A 20,769-nucleotide genomic window follows, 5' to 3' on the forward strand; every position below is an offset into this window, starting at 1 on the left:
AATTCGAGGGGTCCACGAGGACCGCCAGCCAGAAGACCCCGCCCGGCATGCCCAGAATCAGCCGGCTGTTGGGGCATCGGCATCCTCCTCGTGACGTCACCACGTCCGGCCGGTAACAAACGCCTCTTTTCTACCGCATAGAGGAACTAGGCGCACTGCGCAAGTGTGAGAGCTGGGCCTCTCGTCTGATCTCAAGGGTCTCGCGAGGCTTGCGGCCGTGCTCTCCCTGAGGACGTCACAGGGGCTGGGCGGTGGGGCCCGGGTGCCGAGCTAGGGGCGGAGCTGGGAGATGGCGTCCGCAGCGGCTCGCTGGCTGGCATTGGCATCCGTCCGATCCGGGGCTTTACGGAGCGGGCCGAGCTTGAGGAAAGGTGGCGATGTCTCCGCCGGAGGGGGTGGCTCAGGTCGGAGCCTGGTACCGTCGAGGTCAGTCATCGTTACTCGCAGCGGCGCCATTTTGCCCAAACCGGTGAAAGTGAGTGTCTGCCTGGAGGCGGGGCGAAGGGGTCGAGGCCAATCATTATGGGGAATGTGTGCGGGTCGACGCCGACTGATAGGTGCAAAGGCCAATCATACAACCGCCTTAGACCGGAAGACGGATCAAGGACAAAGTTTAGCAATGATGCCCTGCGAATTTTGACAGGTGGGAGGAGATGGTCGGGTCAGATCCCGGTGTTGATTGAGTTGGGCGCAAGGAGACAGAGGATGGAGGGGTGGGGGAGCGAGAGCTGAGGACTGCACTTTGCACTAGTTTATCGTGAGGAGCGCGGTGCGCGAGTTCTCCAGGGCCACAAGACTCGGCTATATGCACCCAGTATAGACAAATCACGTAACCACTCTGTTCTTGTCAGCCTCAGAGTTGATGGGATGAAATAACGAGTTGTGAAAGGACTTTGTAAATAAATTGTACGTGGGACAGACCTTTTCTTCGTAGGAGTTTTGACCTAGTGTTTAATTCATGTAAGTTGCAACTCTGAGAGGTGTGCAGGGAGGTATTACAGTCAGTTTTTATAAATGGAGAATGGGGCCAAAGCAGTGAAGCCAGTGAGGCTCCAAAGCGAGCAGCCCGTCAGGTCCTGGAATCCAGGTTTCTTGCTGGTCGACCTTCCTCCCCCGCCCACCTCCACCAGGTCCTATTTTTTCCACCACTGAATGCTCTCACGTGCCCTGAGTACCCTTGGATTTTTCTAAGTAAAATGGAAACAGCCCTTTAAGCCAAACAAGTTTGCTTTTTTACTCCGGTGCTGCGTGGGAGTTAACAAAACAAAAACAAATTCTCTTAAAGCTAATCCGGCCAGTGAGCTCAGGATTATTTCATGGCAAGCAGCAGCGTCCATGCTGGGGAAGAGCTGCCTTATAAAAAGGCACAGCTGAAAAAAATTTTTTTTTGGAAACTCCATAGGAAAATATGAGAGGATATGTTGAGATTATACTGAAACTCCCTTAGTCCATCTAAAACAGCCAGTCTTTTAGCGTGAAGACATGCTCACTTTTCAAAACATGCTTGTTTTGAACATTTAATGTGGTGCAATTAAACTTCTCAGGCCCTGGGGAATCAGTTAAAGGACTGTATCCTTTCACTGTACATGCTCATTGTTTTGTAATCCATTTTCACGTATTTGGTGTCTTCAAGTAGAGGCGAGCTCTGTTTCCACAGTCCAGCTCTTAGTACTTTCTCACCTGTTAGTATCTGCAAGTAATTACCAGGTTGTGCCCTAATTTTTAGATGTCTAGAATGCCTTATGCTTTTCTTCCCAGTATCCACTTTGATGACCATCATCTTATCAGTTCTTCGAATTATCTTTCTTGCTCTTTTTCCGAGGACTTTAAAATCAAGTAGTTGCTTATCACAGGTCTGGGGTCCACAGGAGTGCCCCTGAGGGCCGGGCCTTCTGTGGTCCCACCAGAGTGGGCTCTGGAACTCACAGCCACCACTCTGACCCTCTGCAGATGTCCTTTGGCCTTCTCCGTGTGTTCTCCATTGTGATCCCCTTTCTCTATGTCGGGACGCTCATTAGCAAGAACTTTGCTGCTCTGCTTGAGGAGCATGACATTTTTGTCCCAGAGGATGACGACGACGATGACTAACAGGTAAGACTTCTTTTCCCCTACATGGACTGGGAACAGGAAGTGGGGTGGGGCATCTAAACTGTGATGCAGTTTGGCCCTGTAGTAGTTTCCCTCACTTGAAGCAGAAGTGCAGACCCTTAATAAAGTGACTCACTTGGCTGATGTTTTTATTTTGCCTTTTCTCTGCATTGGATGAGGACAACTATCTTACTGACTCAGAACTTCACTGGGATCTTTTCCGACTAAGTTGATCCCAACCAGCCTTTTTATTTGCCCTTTATGTACCCTCGTTCTCTCAACCCGTAAGTTTTCTTAACGGTTTAATATGCTTTAGACACCCACCCCGAACAGCTTCATTCTCCACATTGAAATTTAGAAACTGCACATCCTCACCATGGTTCACAAAGTTACCAAACTCCGTACCTGTACAGGCTGTACAGGCACCGCAACCTGGCTGTTCACAAACCTTTCCCCCGGTGCCTGTCCTTTTCACCTTTCGCGTCTTGGCTTCTGGTGCTCTAACGTGGGCTGCTTGGCTGCCTCTCTGTTGTAGATAAAGACAGTTCTGGCTCCGTAGTCTGGGATTCAAGGCTTGCCATGATCTGGTCACATGATCTGGTCACACCTCTTATTCCAGCCGCATCTTCCATATTCCCAACCACACACCTATCCCCACTATTCACTGTTTCTTGAAGAATTACCGACAGGCTTACCCACCCCCGAGCAGTGGCTTACTCTTCCTGCCATTGGAAGGCTATTTCTCACTACACTTACTTTCACAGTTCTTCGTGATCTTTGATGAAGTCTTCCCTCATTCCTCCATCTGAAAGTGAGGCTGTGCCCTCTGCCCAGTCCCTCTTGTGACACTATTAGACACTTAAGCACACACACACACCTCCAAATTCTACTAGACGATGAGCTTCCTCCTGGCAGGGGACAGGGGGTTTTGTTTTGTTTTAAAGTAAGTTCTACACTCAGTATAGGGTTTGAACTCGTGACCCCAAGGTCAAGAGAGTCTCACGCTCTACCAGCTGAGCCAGCCATGTGCCCCAAGGAACATGTCTTTTATACCTTTGGGCCCCCAGTGCCTGGTCTCCGGTGAATGTTCAGTACATGTATGAAAGAATAAAACTGCCTTGCTCCTGCCTTGTTTGGTAGAACCTCCCTGGAATTCTCTTTTTGGTGTGTGGCTAGAGCGCTGCTCCGTGCCCAGTTCACTGCTACTTTCCTTTCTTACAGGACATGGAGGAAGTACAGAAAGGAGACAGCCCTAACTGAATTCAGATATGGTGATCCTCATAGCCTCTCCTACTTCCCTAGCAGCAGAAGGGCCCAGGGAACCCCCTCAGCCTCCTGACTCCAGCGAAGCCTCCTGCACCGTCTGTGACCATACCCCAGATCCCCAGGCTCTGGGAGGTTCCCCAAAAATGTGCTATCCACTGAGCACAATCAACTTACGAATAAACATAATAAATATCAGCTCTGTATGACTGAGTGGTGGCTGAAGTGTCTCAATATGAGTAAGACCCTAGTTGCCGTTTCCTGTCCCTGCTGACCTTTCTCTAGCAGCTCAACATAACAGGTCTTTGATTTATAACCCAAGATTCCCAGGCCCCTCTGGAGCTACGAGAGTAATTAGGGGTGCCTTGGACCTATTTTCATTATTTACAAAAGCCCAGCAGAAACTTTCCCTTCAGTAAAGATGCACAGGCTAACTAAAGCCTCCAGCTTTTTTTGTGTTGAGGAATGCTGGCTAGTTTTCACCTGCTAATCATAAGCTTTGTTTAAAACTCCTTAAGAAATACCATTATTAGGGGTGCCTGGATGGCTCAGTTGGTTAAGCATCCGACTTCAGCTCAGGTCATGACATCACGGTCCATGGATTCAAGCCCCGCATCGGGCTCTATGCTGACCGCTTGAAGGCTGGAGCCTGCTTCAGAGTCTGTGTGTGTCTCTCTCCATCTCCTCCCACCCCCTTGCGCTCTGTATCTCTCTCTCTCAAAAATAAATTAAAAAAATTTTAAAACATCATTCTTGGAATGAATCTTTCAAAACTTGGGTTCCTTAGATGAAAAGATAGTAAAGGGGTTGGTGGTGCTAAAAAATGTGGCAGTGCCCAGGGTGACCGTGTACTCAAATAATGAACCCATCTCCAGCGTTTAGCCGCCCAGGGAAGGAACCACCAAAAGCAAACAAAGATGAGTTATTTAATCTGCGTCAACACTGATTCTCCTGTCCCTGGAGCCACAGTCCCATCTGCAAACAGTAGAGCTATTTCTGTTGTCTGTGCACTAAACAGCTGTGTTCCTAGCAGAGCGCCTAACTGGGTAGGAAGCTCATGTCATTTTAAGAACGGACGCTTGCTGCAGGTGGAGGGGCTGGGCCTCTGAGCGGCCGTTCTCTCCAGAGCCCAGGGAGGAGCAGCCCAGCCCGTCAGCCCTAACTCTGCGCCGCTCAGCGTTACTCTCATCTCTCCCGAGCGGCAAGAGCTAATTTTGGATAATCTGTGCCGTGACACCAAGCTATCCTGGAGGCTGTGGAAACACAGCTAAATTAACAGAGTCATCCAGCCTTACACCCGGAATGATGGTTTCTGAGCAGATGGCCTCATCCTTCCTGTTTACTGACATGCAAGGCTCTGAGAAAAGAGAGTCTGATTTATAGGAAACACCACACTTGAGGAAAGGGAAAGAACAGGTGGTGTGTATACTGAGACCCCACTTGTTCAGGCAAAAAGGGAGAGAGACTGCAGAAGGAGAACTTCCCCCTGGCTCACCAGTGGAATTCTATTAGGAAGTGACCATCACATACTGAGTTTATTTGTGTTCTAAAATATGTAAATGTCTACATGCACCTTTCCACTGAGTCACGGGTCGTGGCCAATGTAGAACTTGGACAGGAAATCCGTCGGCCTCGGCGCTTCTGTTTCACGGAAGAACCGCATAACGTGTGTCCGCTGCTTCCAGACGTTAATTGTTTCCTCCAGTTCCATCTTTCCCTGCACAGGTGAGGGGAGAGGTGTTCAGTCAGAGTGGCTGCAAAGAATACCACCATACAGGCCAGGATTCTGTGCTCTGCTCTGCACGGACTTGTCGAGTGACTCTGGGCAAGTAACATCCTTGGTCTAGACCACATTTCGGCATCTGGAAAACGAGGTGGTTGCACTAGCTGATCTCTAAGGCCTCTCCAATATTCTTTAACTCTGTAGCTAACTGATTCCGAGAGGAGAGACTCCCAGGTCAGTAGGCCCCTGCCCCATGACTGCCTAACCTGACTGGCTGGTTTCTGCTTAACATTCCATGCGGTGTACTGGTCCGTGCTAAAGTATGCACTGATGCTAATGTGACTGACTGGAGATCCAGAATCAGGTCTGGGATTTGAACTATGTACACAGGGCTCAGCTAACCTGCCTGCCTCTTCCAGCTGTAAGCAGCAACCCAGTGAAGCAGTAACTTCCAGGAAGGAGGTTCAAGAAGATTTCAAACTTTCCTCATCTTTTTTTATTAAAAAAAATTTTTTTTAATGTTTATTTATTTTTCAGAGAGAGAGAGAGAGAGAGAGACAGAGTGAGATCGGGGGAGGGGCAGAGACAGGGAGTCACAGAATCCAAAGCAGGCTCCAGGCTCGGAGCTGTCAGCACAGAGCCCAACGTGGGACTCAACGCACGAACTGTGAGATCATGACCTGAGCGGAAGTCGGACACTTAACCAACTGAGCCACCCACGCGCCTCCCCCTCCTTTTTTAAAATTTTTAAATGTTTTCCTCATCTTTTTTAAAAATGCAAACCCCAATGTTTTTTTTTTTTTTCTTGAACAATCTTAGAGGTGATAACCTCTAAGTTCATCTGTTTCTTTGAAACCCTAAGCAAAAGTAGCTGACCTAGTAGTTGCTTTTCAGGCTTGGGAGACAAACGGGACGACTGAGAAGCTCTGGGCGAGGTGGCTGCTCTTTTAAGTCAGTCCGGGAGGGGTCAGTTACCTTAATGACCAGAAGATCAACCACCCTGGGGTCCGTGACGTGGGCATTCTTCATGAACATTTCTCGGACTTTATCCCGTCCCTGTTTCACGGTGATGTCTAGCTGGAATAAGTGCACTAAAGAGAAAACATGATTCAGGGTAGAAACTAAATGATCAAGACATGTTTTACAAAAATTGAGTCAGTGGATACTCATAGACACAAAGAGGTTCCCCGTTCGTTTCATTCACCAAGTATTTGCTTGACCCTAAACTAGGTGCTTGAGGCTGCAGAGAAGAGTGAGACACGGCGCTTGCTCTCAAGGAGTTTAGTTTGTTTGAGGAGACCAGACCCGAGGCAGCATAGTGTAGTTTGAATATCAACGACCTGGCTTCAAACCCCAGCTCTGTCAACTTGTCACCTACATGATCCTGCGTACGTTAACTTCTCTGTGCCCGAGAGTATTTATTTCTGAGTGAATGAGGATGATTAAGAGCACGTATAATCCCCTGGGGTGCCCGGGTGGCTCAGTCGGTTAACTGTCTGACTTTGGCTCAGGTCGCGATCTCACGGTTTGTGGGTTCAAGCCCCGCGTGAGGCTCTGTGCTGACAGCTCAGAGCCTGGAGCCTGCTTGGGATTCGGTGTTTCCTCCTCTCTCTGGCCCTCCTCTGTTCATGCTGTCTCTTAATAATAAATAAATGTTAAAAAAAAAATTAAAAAAAAAAAAAAAAAGAGCGAGGTGCCTGGGTGGCTCAGTCGGTTAAGCATCTGCCTTTGGCCCAGGTCATAATCTCACGGTTCGTGGGTTCAAGCCCCACATCGGGCTTTGCACTGACAGTGTAGAGCCTGCTTGGGATTCTCTCTCCCTCCCTCTCTCTGCCTCTCCCCTGCTTGTGCTCTCTCTCAGTGAATAAATAAACTTAAAAAATTAAAAAAAAAAAAAAAAAAGAAAAAAGAGCATGTATAACCCCAGAGCCATTGTGGATTCCTGGAGACGATACAAGATGCTTAGAACATGCCTGGCATGGAATAAGCTCTCAAAAACGTTAGCATGATTATTACATAGAACAACTGGCAAAAGAGGACAGGGTTGAAATTAACCAACAGTGATGGGGGTATAGGTCTGTGCAGCACACAAGCTTGGGGTTGAGGGAGGCTGCTGAGTGTTTGTGCAGAGAGGAGGGGCTTCAGTCCAGCCAGGGACGACCACCACATTAGGTTACTCGGGGGAAGGAAGGAGTAGTTGACGATGGGACTCCTACCCTCTTGAACTCTATAGTCAGAGGTAGCCACCCACGAATGCACAGAAAAATCACCATATTCAGCAATCCCGAAGTGCCTAAAATAGTGGCACAGACTTAGGGACCTGGGACTTCAGAGGAGGCCCATGTTATGTCCTTTGAAAATTAGGTTTTAGTCATTTGTGTTCCCATCCTCTGGAAGTCAGCCTTCAGTGGATTTGCTGAGGACAACAAGGGCACGAACAGGGCCTTGTGTGGTAGGTGGAGTTAGGAAGAGGGGGCGCATTAGGCTGAGTGAACAGCATAAACAAGGCTCACAGTCTAGAATGAGCCTGTGGTTGAGGAGACCTGTGTGCTCATTTGGTGAGGATCCCTTGCATTGTGGCCATTCCTGCGACATGTCCACTCTAGTCTACAGGATTCTCAAAGCCAGCTCTGAGGGCTATGTAGTGACTGAATTAATCAACAATAAAGTTTGAGTCTTTAACTCTACTCCTAATTTAGCGACAGTGTTAGAAAAATAAGGCTTCTGCTGAGGGAAATCCCATGCCGTGCTGATCCAACCAGGGAGTAAGCAACAGTGGAAATCTAATAGGAGAAGCTGTATCCCAGCTTCATAGGTGTTAACAGAGGAGAGAAATTACTCCCACTGGAAAGAGTTCAACTCGGTTCCAGCGGTGTGATGGAGCTGGCTCTCATGGAGGCTCTCTTCCCAAATCGGCCTTCAGTGACTTCACTTTGGCAGCTTAAAATCAATCGTGGTGGGAGTACTGGCACCACGAGAAATGGTCGATGCTCTAAATCTCGGTTCCCACCACAGTCAGTATCATAGTAGGAATTTTAGAAAAGAGGAAACACAGGGATAATAAGACAAAGAGACACAAAAACAAATGCAAACCAACAAGCACCCAGGAACTTAGAACCTTTCCACTTGGGGAGATTGGGGCCTACAGCACTGTGGGTACCTGCCTGATGTCATACTATTGGCAAACCTGGACCTGGAATCCAGGTTCAGTGTTTTTAATGTTTAATTTTCTTTTTTTTTTTTTAAGTTTATTTATCTTGAGATAGAGAAAGTGTACCAGCAGGGAGGGGCAGAGAGAGAGAATCCCAAGCAGACTCCGCACTGTCAGTGCAGAGCCTGATGCTGGGCTTAAACCCATGAACCGTGAGATCACGACCTGAGTGGAAATCAAGAGTCTGACTCTTTTTCTTAACATTTTTTTTTTCAACTTTTTAAATGTTTATTTTTGAGAGCGAGAGAGACAGAGTACAAGCTGGGGAGGGGCAGAGAGAGAGGGAGACACAGAATCTGAAGCAGGCCCCAGGCTCTGAGCTGTCAGCACAGAGCCCGACGCGGGGCTCGAACCCACCAACCGTGAGATCATGACCTGAGCCAAAGTCAGATGCTTAACTGACTGAGCCACCCAAAAGCCCTTGTTTTTTTTAATTTACAATCTGGTGCTTTTTAAAGGAAATGAATATGAGGAATCTTCCCCTGCTGTCAGTGCTTATCTCTCCTACATTTTTATATTAGATCCCTGTCCAACCTTGGGAGTTTAAAAAAAACAAGGTCCCTCTGTACCAGGGGAGCTGGTGTCCATCCGCTCTCATTCCTCATGACCTCCTGAACCACACACCAGGGCATCAGGTGGACAAACCTTCTCCTCAGGAAAATGTTCACAGGCACAAACGCCAAGTTTTGCTCACAGTGTCAGTTTACAGACCCCTGAATGCCCATCCTCTGAGGTTAAGAACCCTTGTCTCTAGAGAGACAAGTTCCATAGCTTTCTCCTAATCTCCCTCCTCCCATCCCAACCCCTTGAACATGCCCGCCACCAGTGAGAAAGGCTGCGGGAGGTAAATAGCTACAGCCTGCGGAATTGTTCTTTGGTCTAGCTTGGTGGTTCTTAAACCAGCAATGATTTTGCCCACCAGAACATTTGGCAATGTCTGGGGGCACTTTTGGTTGTCACAACCAAGGAGAGAGTGTCACTGGCATCCAGTGGGTAGAGGCCAGAGATGTTGTTAATCTATAATGCACAGGACCGCCCCCACAACAAAGAATTATCCAGCACAAATGGGTCAAGAAACCCTGGTATAAATTAATTCCAACTGCTCTTTGGCTTATTCTTCGAATTCTGAATATTTAAACTGCAATTTGAAAGACCCGAGAGGCTCAAGAGGAAGACATCAATGTGGCCCTTCTGGATGAAGGTGCCTTTTCTACAGCCTCTGTGTGTTTTCCCAAAGTTACCGTTAAGGTTCTTCTGAGTCAGAAAGGCTCTGACACGTTAAGAAAGGAAGACAGTGATATGGTTCTCAGCTGTTTGCTCCAATTCATCTTGGTAGCGTTCATAACAGGCGCTGGGAGATCCTTAGATGGGAAGGCAGCCCAGTGTGCTGGAAAAGAGCATGGGCTCAGGGGTCAAACAAGCTGGGTAAGGTCTCCACACCTCTGTGAACTATGACCTTACCTAGGGTACAGCCTCCTTAGCCTGTTTCCTCATCTAAAAAATAGGAAAGAGGGGCACCTGGGTGGCTTAGTCGGTTGAGCGTCCGACTTCGGCTCAGGTCATGATCTCACACTCCGTGAGTTCGAGCCCCGCGTCGGGCTCTGTGCTGACAGCTCAGAGCCTGGAGCCGGCTTCAGATTCTGTGCCTCCCCCTCTCTCTGCCCCTCCCCTGCTCATGCTCTCTGTCTCAAAAATAAATAAAAACATTAAAAAAATTTTTTTGAAAAGAAAAATAAAAAATAAAAAAAATTAAAAATAGGAAAGAATGGGGCACCTGGGAGGCTCAGTTGGTTGGGCCTCTGACTTCGGCTCAGGTCATGATCTCGTGGTTTATGGGTTCGAGCCCCGTGTCCGGCTCTGTGCTGACAGCTCAGAGCCTGGAGCCTGCTTCGGATTCTGTGTCTCCCTCTCTCTGCCCCTCCCCCATTCACGCTGTCTCTCTCTCCTTCAAAAATAAATAAACATTAAAAAAATTTTTTTAAATAGGAAAAAAAAATAACCTCTGACTTAATTCCTTTATAGGACCATGGCAAAACTCAAGTGACAACATCTTGTAAACAGTAAAGCTAGTGCAAATGTTAGTTGTTAAAATTTTCACCACTTATTCCCCATATGTCTATTTTAAGTTTTAATAATCTGGATATATGCCGATCTTCCTGACTAGTCCATAAGACCCCTGAAGGCAGGGTTGTTTTATTCACATTTGTATCTCTAAGCATTTAGTACTGACCCTGTAGTACAAGAGATACCCGATGAAATGGAAATTAAATGGTTTCTACAGAAAGTCTCCTGTTCTGTAACCACCAAGCCTCAGGTTAATATTTTTTCAGTGGAGGGATTCGGCAGGTAGTTCTGTCCCTGTGTTCCCATGCAAGGCAGCCACCACCCAGGCACGTGGCTGCTCTCCAAGTGCGGCATAACTGGGTCCCCTGAGATTCAGGGAAAACCACAGCAGGAGCCAGGTGTAACAGCTGGACAGTCAGGGTCTCCTATGTCACGCTCCTCCCCTTACTAATGGTGTGATGTGAGATACATTTACATGCCTCGGTTTTCTTCTCTGAAAGACAGGGAAACAATCAGAACCTACCCTAAAAGAAAGCAATGTAAAGCATTTAGCATAATGCTGGGCTCTATGTATGCAATTCAATAAACGTTAGTTACTATAAATGCTATTACTTATTCCCAATTCTTTGCTTTGGTTCCTCAGCTGGAATCCCAATGATGGACAGTATGACATTGGTGTAGACACAGGCCTGAGCAACTGACCAGCTACAGACCACCAGTCCTCCCCATAAGAATGTACCACCCCCTTAGCCCCTTCCCTCTCATCCCTTCCCTTGCTCTCTAGGCTCCTCCTGTCAGGACCTTTCTGACTCTGGGTTTATCTTCCCGAACAGTATTTGTGGGGAATTCCTGGGAGGGGATGGTTTAAAAAGAGCTGGTTCCTGAGAGTGGATACGTGGATCTATCCTCAACTCAGCCACCGGATTTTTTTTTTTTAAACCCTACGCAAACCATTCTTCCTGCATCTGGGTCTTGCTCCCCACCTCCTGCTCCTCTCTGCAACAAGAAAGGGTTCTGGACACTCACAGAAGTATTCTGCCAGGCAAACATTGTTTTTAAACATCTGCAATTGAATACACTGCCCCCCCCCCACACACATCCGCACACCCTTGCTACAGTCACTCCCCTTTACCTATTATCCACCTGCCCCCTGAAGGCATTTAAATTTGCAGTCCCCAAACCAGCAGTGCACTCAAGTTTCTCCCTCCCTAGTATCCTGTGAGTCTAAGTTCTGGTCATTGGCAACCTCTCAAAAAGTCAGGGACACTGGGGAACAAACTGTTCTCATACATCAAAAAAATTGGATTCTGGGGCACCTGGGTGGCTCAGTCAGTTAAGCATCCGACTCTTGATTTTAGCTGGGGTCATGATCTGATGGTTTGTGAGATCCAGCGCCGGAGCCTGTCTGGGATTCTTTCTCTCTCCCTCTCTATCCCTCTCTTGCTCTCTCTCGAAAATAAATAAATAGGGGCGCCTGGGTGGCGCAGTCGGTTGAGCGTCCGACTTCAGCCAGGTCACGATCTCGCGGTCCGGGAGTTCGAGCCCCGCGTCGGGCTCTGGGCTGATGGCTCGGAGCCTGGAGCCTGTTTCCGATTCTGTGTCTCCCTCTCTCTCTGCCCCTCCCCCGTTCGTGCTCTGTCTCTCTCTGTCCCAAAAGTGAATAAACGTTGAAAGAAAAAAAAAAAAAAGAAAAGAAAAAAAGAAAATAAATAAATAAAGATGAAAAAAAAACCTGGATTCTGCATGGAGGCTCCTGCTATAAATAACAGTGATAATAATAATAATAATAATAACAACAGTAGCAGCCAACATTCAATGCATGCCTAACTAAGTGCCAGGACTTACCCTAAGCACTTTAGACATATTTCCTATTTAATAAGGAAGGTACTATCATGATGCTCATTTTACAGATGAGGAAACTTGAGGCATAGCAAGGTGAAATAATTTGCTCAAGGTCATACAGCTATATTAAGGGGCAAGGTCTGGAGGCAAGTCTCTGTAACCACCACATTCGATTGCTTCTCACAGGCAGGGAAGAGGCAGCCCAGAAGGGTGCTATTATGCTCCAACTCGCTTAAAAACACACCTCCCCTCTCAGACTGGCAGTCACAGTCCACCTCAAACTAAACTAAATCAAATCAACAAAATAAAATATCGACAGCCCATTCAATGACATTTGTACTGCCCTTGACGGTTTAGTGGAATTTCCCCCAATCTTCCTTTCATTAAGTACAACAGGCAGCACCGAGGGGGGAATACCAAAATGAAAAAACAGAATCTCTGTACCCAGGGAGCTTCTATTTCAATCCTTCAGGTGAACAGATTGGTTCTCCGACATCTAAGTGAAGGCAGGGGACAGGGAGGTAGTAGCGAGCAGGCCATTAGTGGGGTGGGGGAGGAGTTCCTGAGAAATACTACACACAGACAGATCTAGGGAACAAGCTTGGGAAACGGGAAACGGGAGGACACTCATCTCACCTGGACTGGAAGAGGCATCACTAACTTAACTGGATGACCTTGGGAAAATCACGTCCCTTCTCTGGTTGTCTGTTTGGGGGGGGGGGGGGGGGATGATCGCTCAAGTCCTACGGCCACTTTGTTTACATAACCTAATGGGCACCTGAACATATATTCAGGAACTCTACGGTTGACTTTGGGTTCCAGATCCAACAAGAGCTGGCTCTGGGCCTCAGGGGCGTCACTTCGCCTCTAGGTGCCTCATATGCAAAATGAAGCACGTCAATGACAGTCCCTGCTTTCCCTCCCACGGGATCGGTAAGAATTACTCAAGGGCCAAAGCGCCCAGGGCGTCTAGAAGCGCGATCCGGATGCGGGGCACGGCTGGTCTGACTCGGGCGCGGCCGCCAGATCCGGTCCACTAATGCTCGAGGGACCCTCCTCCCCTGAAGCACCCAGAGTCGCCTGTTCCCAAGTCGGTGACCTCAGCTCGTCCTGGGAGAAATAAGAGGCCAGGACGGCTGCGACCTTGGGCGACTGCATCCGGAGCCCCGCGTGCGCCACTGCCTCTCACCAGTGTTCGGCACCTCTCGATACCAGGCGCGGTACAACTCGCGCACCCTCCGCTTGGCCTCGTTCATGTCCCGACTAAAAATGGGTTTCACTGAAGTGGGAGCCGCAACGGCAGCTCGCCGGAGGCCGCTCGCCGCCATCTTGCTAAAGAAACCCCTCCCGCGAGTACGGCCTAAGGACGAAAATCTTTTCTCATTGGCTAAAACTGAACGCCATGCCCCTAAACGTCACGGGTAGGCGGGAGGAGAGCTGTCGGGCTCTCTGATTGGCTGGGAGGCCTCGGTGATGGCCGCTGGGGGCTGCGCATGCTCCTGTGCGGAAACTTCAGCTCGGACATTGGTGGTCCTAAGCGTGGCATAATGGCGCCGCCAGGGGACGCTCGAGCGCCAGGGTGGCCGTCGAGCAGCTGCCCGGCCTCCCCCAGCGTGGCGCCGGCCACCTGCCCGCCTCGCTCCTTTGGTTGCGCCTGGGGGCGCGCGGGCGTCGCAGAGCTTCGCCGGTCAGCCTCGCGGCGCTGGCAGCGGCCCCAAAGGGCGGCGGAGGCACACGTGGCGCCTGGGCTGTCGTGGCGATGGCCTGGCCCCTGTGCGGTTTTTCTGCGACATTTTTTTCCCCCTATAAACCAACTCTTTGCAAGGGCTGTGTAGATGCCAAAGCGTTTTCCTGGCCATTAGCTTCGGGGCGCTTCTCCACACCCTGGGAAGGTAGGTTCTATCATCAGCCCCATTTTATGCAAGAACATTTTCATGCCAAACTGTGGATCTCTCTGAAAAACAGCCTAGCAATTTGGGGCTGGAAGAAGCCTTGCATTATCCATCCTGGGTATCCCCGTCGTTGCTGGCATTGAGGTTACCCCTGACCACCCTGGGGAAAAGTAACAGTTAGCGTGCGCTAGGTATTCTACCTGGTCGTATTTAAACTCATGGATCAGAGAGGTTCTGTTAGCACCCCTTTTCTACAGGTGAGGAAACTGAGGTGTAGCGTCTGGGCCACCTGCTACCTGATGTGACCCTCCTGTTCTGACCTCCAAGCGCAGCTGGGAGGCACCTTGTGAGTGTGTTGGGGGAGGAGCAGGAGCCAGGGCTGAGGTCAGCCAGCATGGAACATGGCCCTGGCATCTGTCCCAGGCTTTCCCATTCGAAAGGGTTAAGAATCAGATTTTTGTTCCTGTAGTACCTTTTAAAATGAATCTGTGCATTTAAGCGTGCTGTGCGTTAAAAGAAAGCATGCACGTCTTCAAGTTTAAAGCATTATAAGAAAATGGAAACTTCCGAACCTCCGTGCCCCCCTTAAGAAGTTTATATAAGCATACTGTGTTCTTGACAGCCACTGGCTTAAGTTCTCGACAGCCACTGGCTTAAGTTCTCCGGGGGCATTAACTTGTTTATGCATCACACCACACCAGTGGAATAAGCACTGTTAGACCCATTTTACAGATGAGAAAACTGAGACGGAGAGCTGAAGTTACTTGACAGGGTTGGGTTGAGACCCAGGAGCTGACCCCGGAGTCGGTGCTCTGTCTCTCACAGCACCTACATCATTATATCTCCTTGCCGCAGTCTAACCCGCTCCATGCTCCTGCCTCCTCCAGGAGTAACCACTATCGTGAATTTAGTAACTATCATGAATTATTTTTTTTTTCAATGAAAAAAAAAAAGGCCCCTAAAACAACCCACAAACTGGGGAGAAACTATTTGCCAATCATATATTCTATAAAGCACTTATATCTAGAACATGTAAAAGATTCTTACAACTCGACAATAAAAAGACAAATAGCCCAATTTAAAAACAAGTCAGGGCGACAGCACCGCATGGCAGTGAGGATGTGGAGCAGCAGGAAGGAGCTCCCTCTCATCGCTGGTGAGAATGCAGAATCACACAGCCACTGCGGAAGTCGGCTTGGCGGTTGCTCACAAAAGTGATCGCGCTCCTTGGTGTGATGGGTAGGAGTTGAAAACTTTCGTCCACCCCAAAACCTGCACACAGAGGTTTACAGCCGCTTTATTCATAATTCCCCAAACTTGGGAGCAACCAAGAAGTCCTTCAGGAGGTGAATGGGTAAATACACTTTTGTACATCCGGACAGTGGAGTGTTCTTTAGCGTTGCAAAGAGATGAGCTATCGAGCCGTGAAAAGGCACGGGGGACAGTTAAACGGATATTACTAAGCGAAAAAAGCCAACCTGGAAAGGCTGTATACGGTATAATTCCAGCTACAAGGCTTAACGGAAAAAGACGAAACTATGGAGACAATAAAAAGATCATTGGTTGCTAGGGGCTGGCGGGGAGGGGGTGGGGGGAATCAATGAATGAATAGGCGCAACACAGGATTTTTAGGCCAGTGAGACTCTGTATGATATTATAGTGGTAGATGCGTGTCATATACCTTTGTCCAAACCCATAGAGTGAACCGAAATGCAAACTATGGGCTTTGGATGACAATGATATGTCAGCGTTCACCGATTGTACCGAATGTTGCGCTGTGATGGGGGATATTGATAGTAGGGGAGCCTGGGGGTAGGGGGGGGCGGTATATGAGAAATCTCTGTACTTTCCACTCAGTTTGGCTGTGAAACTAAAACTGCTCCAAAAAATAAAGTCTTATTCTTTTTTCTTCTTCTTCTTCTTTTTTTAATGTTTATTTCTGAGACAGAGAGAGACAGAGCATGAGTAGGGAAGGGGCAGAGAGAGAGGGGGACACAGAATCCAAAGCAGGCTCCAGGCTCTGAGCTATCAGCACAGAGCCCAATGCGGGGCTCGAACTCACAGACTGCGAGATCATGACCTGAGCCGAAGCCGGACGCTCAACTGACTGAGCCACCCAGGCGCCCCAAAGTCTTATTCTTTTAATGGGCGAAGGATGTGAATAGCTATTTCTCCAAAGAAGAGCCACAACGATCAACAAATAACATGAAAACTCAGCATTGTTAGTCATTAGGTAAATACAAGTCAAAACCGTAACAAGATGCCATTTCTCACCCACTCGAATGCCCAGAACAGAAGAGAAACAATAGTCAGTGTTGGCGAGGATGTGGAGAAATTGGAACTCTCCTTCACTGCTGGCGGGAACGTGAAATAATGCAGCCACGTCGGAAACCAGTCTGGCAGTTTCTTAAAAAGTTAAGCGTAGGGACACCTGGGTGGCTCAGTCCGTTAAGCATCTGATTCTCCATCTCGGCTCAGGTCACGATCTCACGGTTGGGGAGATCGAGCCCCACGTTGGGCTCTGTGCTGACAGCACAGAGCCTGCTTGGGATTTCTCTCCCTGCCCCTCCTCCACTCTCACTCGCTCTGAAAATAAATAAATAAACTTTAAAAAATAAATAAATGTATCCCTGGAAGAAAAGTTAAACATAGACTCACCATGTGATCCAACAATTTCAATCCTAGGTATCTGCCCAGAAGAAATGAATACCTTTGTCCGTACAAAGACATATAAACAAATGTTCATAGCATTATTCACAGTAACTAAAAATCTGTGAATTGGATGGATCTAAAAAAAAAAAAAAAAAGGATAAACAAAATGTGGCATATCCATACAATGGAATACTTTGTAGCTATGATGAACCTTGAAAACATTATGCTAAATGGAAAAAGCTAGATACAAAACACGTATGATTTCAATTATATGAAGGGTTCAGAAAAGTCAAATCTATATAGACGAGTGGGCTGAGTGGAAATGAGGAGTGAATGTACCATGAGGTTTCTGTTGAGGCTGATGGAAATACTCTAAAATTAGTTTGTGGCACAGTGTACAACTTTGTAAATAAACTAAAATTCATTACATTGTGCACTTAACACGGATGGAGGATAAATTCTACGTTATGTTAATTATATCTCAATAAAGCTGCTGGAAAACATGGAATCTGATGATTTCTCAAATGTGTAAAGCCCAGATAATAATGCCTTCTTGCTCTCATCACCTTAAAAACAGAAAGAAAAAACAACAACCCTATTTGTCTTTATTAAAAATGACTTTAGGGGCGCCTGGGTGGCTCAGTCGGTCAAGCGTCCGACTTCGGCTCAGGTCACGATCTCGCGGTATGTGAGTTCGAGCCCCGCGTCGGGCTCTGGGCTGACCGCTCAGAGCCTGGAGCCTGTTTCAGATTCTGTGTCTCCCTCTCTCTCTCTGACCCTCCCCCGTTCATGCTCTCTCTCTCTCTCTCTGTCTGAAAAATAAATAAATGTTAAAAAAAAAAATTTAAAAAAATGACTTTAGAAGATTGGGAAATAGGGCAGTACAGAAAATAAATACCTCTGTAGAATTAGAAGCCATGTAGTATATGGTGAAAAACATTCGTTGTCAGTTCCTGATACCAGTTACAAGCTGTATGTCAAGTTACCTCTCGCCCATGAACTCTGGTTTCCACATCTGTAAAATGGGGATAATGGTGGCTACCACCCAGGGTTGTGAGGAGTAAGTGAGATAATCTAGATAATGTGAAGTGCCTAGGAGAGTGTTTCGAAGCACACAGATGTTTGATGAGTATTAGTTTTCTTTCCTGTGTCTACCCATCAGATTATGAGAATCCTGTTAACTTAAAAAAATTTTTTTTTAATGTTCATTTATTTTTGAGAGAGACAGAGCACTAGTGGGGAAGGGGCAGAGAAAGAGGGGACACAGAATCCGAAGCAGGCTCCAGGCTCTGAGCTGTCAGCAGAGAGCCCCTCGTGGGGCTCGAACTCACGAACCACGAGATCATGACCTGAGCCAAAGTCAGCCGCTCAACCAACCGTGCCACCCAGGGGCCCCTAATCCTGTTAACTTCTGTAACCTCAATCCCTATCACATGTCACACAGAGTAGATCCTAGTGATCACAAGCCAGTGAAGGGTAGCAGTGTTGTTGAGGGTGGAGGTGGGGCAGATTGTATCCAGGAGATTGTCTTGGTCCTATGTTTGCATCTAAGCCCCTATTTACACTTACATTAAACATTTTACTCCAAATTAAGAAAACGTCAATATTCTGTAGCAAACCATATTACTTTATTGGGGCGGATGTGTTGATATAGATGTAGGTTAAAGGCTACCCACTACCCCCAGCCCCTCTTGCCACTGTCGTTTCCTTTAATGGATTGTGCTTTTGGTGTCAAATTGAACACTTTGCCAAGCCCTACAGTCAGAAGATTATCTGTTTGTTTGTTTTCTCTAAAGGTTTTATGTTTGGGGGTGCCTGGCTGGCTCAGTTGGAAGAGCATGTGACTTTTGATCTTGAGGTTCTGAGTTCGAGCCCCACGTTGGGTAGAGAGATTACTTAAACAAATAAAACTTTAAAATAAATAAAAGTTTTATGTTTTATATTTAAGTACATGGTGCATTTTTCATTTTGAATTAACTTTGGTATAACATGTTAGATTTAGATATTCTTTTTTTTTTTTATTGCCTGTGGATGTCCAATTACTCCAGAACCCATTTGTTAAAAAGCTAGTTTTCAGGGGCGCCTGGGTGGCGCAGTCGGTTAAGCGTCCGACTTCAGCCAGGTCACGATCTCACGGTCCGTGAGTTCGAGCCCCACGTCAGGCTCTGGGCTGATGGCTCAGAGCCTGGAGCCTGTTTCTGATTCTGTGTCTCCCTCTCTCTCTGCCCCTCCCCCGTTCATGCTCTGTCTCTCTCTGTCCCAAAAATAAAATAAACGTTGAAAAAAAAAAACTTTAAAAAAAAAAAAAGCTAGTTTTCCTCCACTGAATTGCTTTTGCACCTTTACCAGAAGTCAGTTGAGCATATCAGTTGGTGACAAATTCTCTTAGTTTTCCTTTATCTGGGAATTTCCTGATTTCTTCCAACATCCAATGAAAGGACATTTTCATTGGATATGGGATTCTGGGCTGACATTTCAACACTTGAAAATGTTGTGTCACTTTCTTCTGGCGTCTGTGGCCTCTGATGAGAAATTAGCTCTCGTTTGAGTTGATTTTCCCGTGTAGGTAAGGAGTTGCTTTTCCTCTGGCTACTCTTTTTTTTTGTTTTGTTTTAATGTTTATTTATTTTTGAGAGAGACAAAGACAGAATGCGAGTGGCTTAGGGGCAGAAAGAGAGGAAGACACAGAATCCGAAGCAGGCTCCAGGCTCCAAGCTGTCAGCACAGAGCCCGATGCGGGGCTCGAACCCACGAGCTGTGAGATCGTGACCTGAGCTGAAGTTGGACGCTCAACCGACTGAGCCACCCAGGCGCCCTTCTTCTGGCTACTCTTAAGATTTCTCCTGTATTTAGTTTTCAGAAGTTTGACCATAATGTGTTTTGGTGTAAACTTGTTTGGATTTATCTTGTTTGGAGTTCACTCAGCTTCTTGAGTCTGTCATTTTATGCCTTTCACCAAATTTGGAAAGTTTTCTTTGAGTATTTGTTCAGCTCTGCCCTCTTTCTTCTCTCCTAACATTCTGATAACATGATGTTTGATCTGTTGAAATAGCCCCACACGTCCCTGATACTCTGCTCGTTTTTTCCTCAGTCTGTTTTTGTGGTTCAGACTGGATAATTTCTATTGTTTTACCTTCCAGTTCACTGGCTTTTTTTTCCTGTCCTCTCCTTTCTGCTTTTGAGCCCATTCACTGAGCTTTTTATTTCAATTATTGTTCTAGAATCGCTATCCGGTTCTCCTTTCTATCTAGTGTTTCTTTGCTGAGACTATTTTTTATTTTGTTTCAGGCATGTTCATAAATGCTTGTTGAAGCATGTTTACGATGGCTGCTTTAGAATCTTTACAGATAATTCTGCCTTTATCATCTTGCTGTTGGCATCTAGTGATTTTTTTTTTTTTTTCCATTCAGTTTAAGATACTTTGTTTTGGGCATGATGAGTGATTTTTTTTTTTTTTTATTGAAACCTGGACATTTTGGATATTATGTTAGGAGACCCTGGATCTTATTTAAACTTAAAGAAAAAATTTTTAAATGTTTTTATAATTTATTTTTGGGAGGAGAGAGTGACAGACAGACAGAGTGCAAGCAGGGGAGGGGCAGAGAGAAAGAGACACAACCGAAGCAGGTTCCAGGCTCTGAGCTGTCAGCATAGAGCCCAGACACAGGGCTTGAACTCACCCATGAGATCATGGCCTGAACTGAAATCGAAGCTTAACTGACAAGGCCACCCAGGTGCCCCTAAACTTTTTTTTTTTTTTTTTTTTAAGGTAGCTTCCTTCGAGACCACTCCTGCAGGGGAAATGGTGGAGCTTCCTTATTACTGCAAGTGAGGAAAGAGGTCCAGGCCCTCCACTGAGCCTCAGTTGACTGTAAGCAGCGGGGTGGGGAGCCCTCAGGGTAATTAGCAGGAGTGGGAGTTCCGGCTCCCTACAAGTCTTCCTCTCAGACCTCCCTGCTGTCTGGCTGGTAAGGGTGGGAGTGCCTCATGACTGCTCCTCCCCTTGTGGCTTCCACAGACACCATGAGAGGGAG

At 47.2% G+C, this 20,769-nt stretch overlaps 2 protein-coding genes across 2 annotated transcripts; one reads left to right on the top strand and one right to left on the bottom strand.

The window, feature by feature from the left end:
* The first annotated feature begins 175 nt into the window (after window positions 1-175).
* Window positions 176-3,564, top strand: SMDT1 (single-pass membrane protein with aspartate rich tail 1). Its single transcript, XM_043562776.1, has 3 exons — window positions 176-475; window positions 1,951-2,091; window positions 3,310-3,564. The coding sequence occupies exons 1-2, from the start codon at window positions 290-292 to the stop codon at window positions 2,086-2,088; spliced, it is 324 nt and encodes a 107-aa protein (XP_043418711.1). The 5' UTR covers window positions 176-289; the 3' UTR covers window positions 2,089-2,091; window positions 3,310-3,564.
* A 1,303-nt stretch (window positions 3,565-4,867) lies between these two features.
* Window positions 4,868-13,556, bottom strand: NDUFA6 (NADH:ubiquinone oxidoreductase subunit A6). Its single transcript, XM_043562775.1, has 3 exons — window positions 13,381-13,556; window positions 6,050-6,165; window positions 4,868-5,068 (listed from the first exon to the last, which is right to left on the bottom strand). Exons 1-3 carry the CDS (start codon window positions 13,517-13,519, stop codon window positions 4,937-4,939), a joined length of 387 nt encoding a protein of 128 aa, XP_043418710.1. The 5' UTR covers window positions 13,520-13,556; the 3' UTR covers window positions 4,868-4,936.
* Between the last annotated feature and the right edge of the window lie 7,213 nt (window positions 13,557-20,769).

This window comes from Prionailurus bengalensis, chromosome B4 (genome assembly GCF_016509475.1).
Source record: "Prionailurus bengalensis isolate Pbe53 chromosome B4, Fcat_Pben_1.1_paternal_pri, whole genome shotgun sequence".
Lineage (NCBI taxonomy): Eukaryota > Metazoa > Chordata > Mammalia > Carnivora > Felidae > Prionailurus > Prionailurus bengalensis.

Coding starts and splice junctions, on each gene's coding strand:
- SMDT1 (XM_043562776.1), top strand. CDS start 290: ATGGCGTCCGCAGCGGCTCGCTGGCTGGCATTGGCATCCGTCCGATCC. Junction 476..1,950: donor TTTTGCCCAAACCGGTGAAA/GTGAGTGTCTGC, acceptor GACCCTCTGCAG/ATGTCCTTTGGCCTTCTCCG.
- NDUFA6 (XM_043562775.1), bottom strand. CDS start 13,519: ATGGCGGCGAGCGGCCTCCGGCGAGCTGCCGTTGCGGCTCCCACTTCA. Junction 6,166..13,380: donor TCGAGAGGTGCCGAACACTG/GTGAGAGGCAGT, acceptor TTTTCTCTTTAG/TGCACTTATTCCAGCTAGAC. Junction 5,069..6,049: donor TTGATCTTCTGGTCATTAAG/GTAACTGACCCC, acceptor TCACCTGTGCAG/GGAAAGATGGAACTGGAGGA.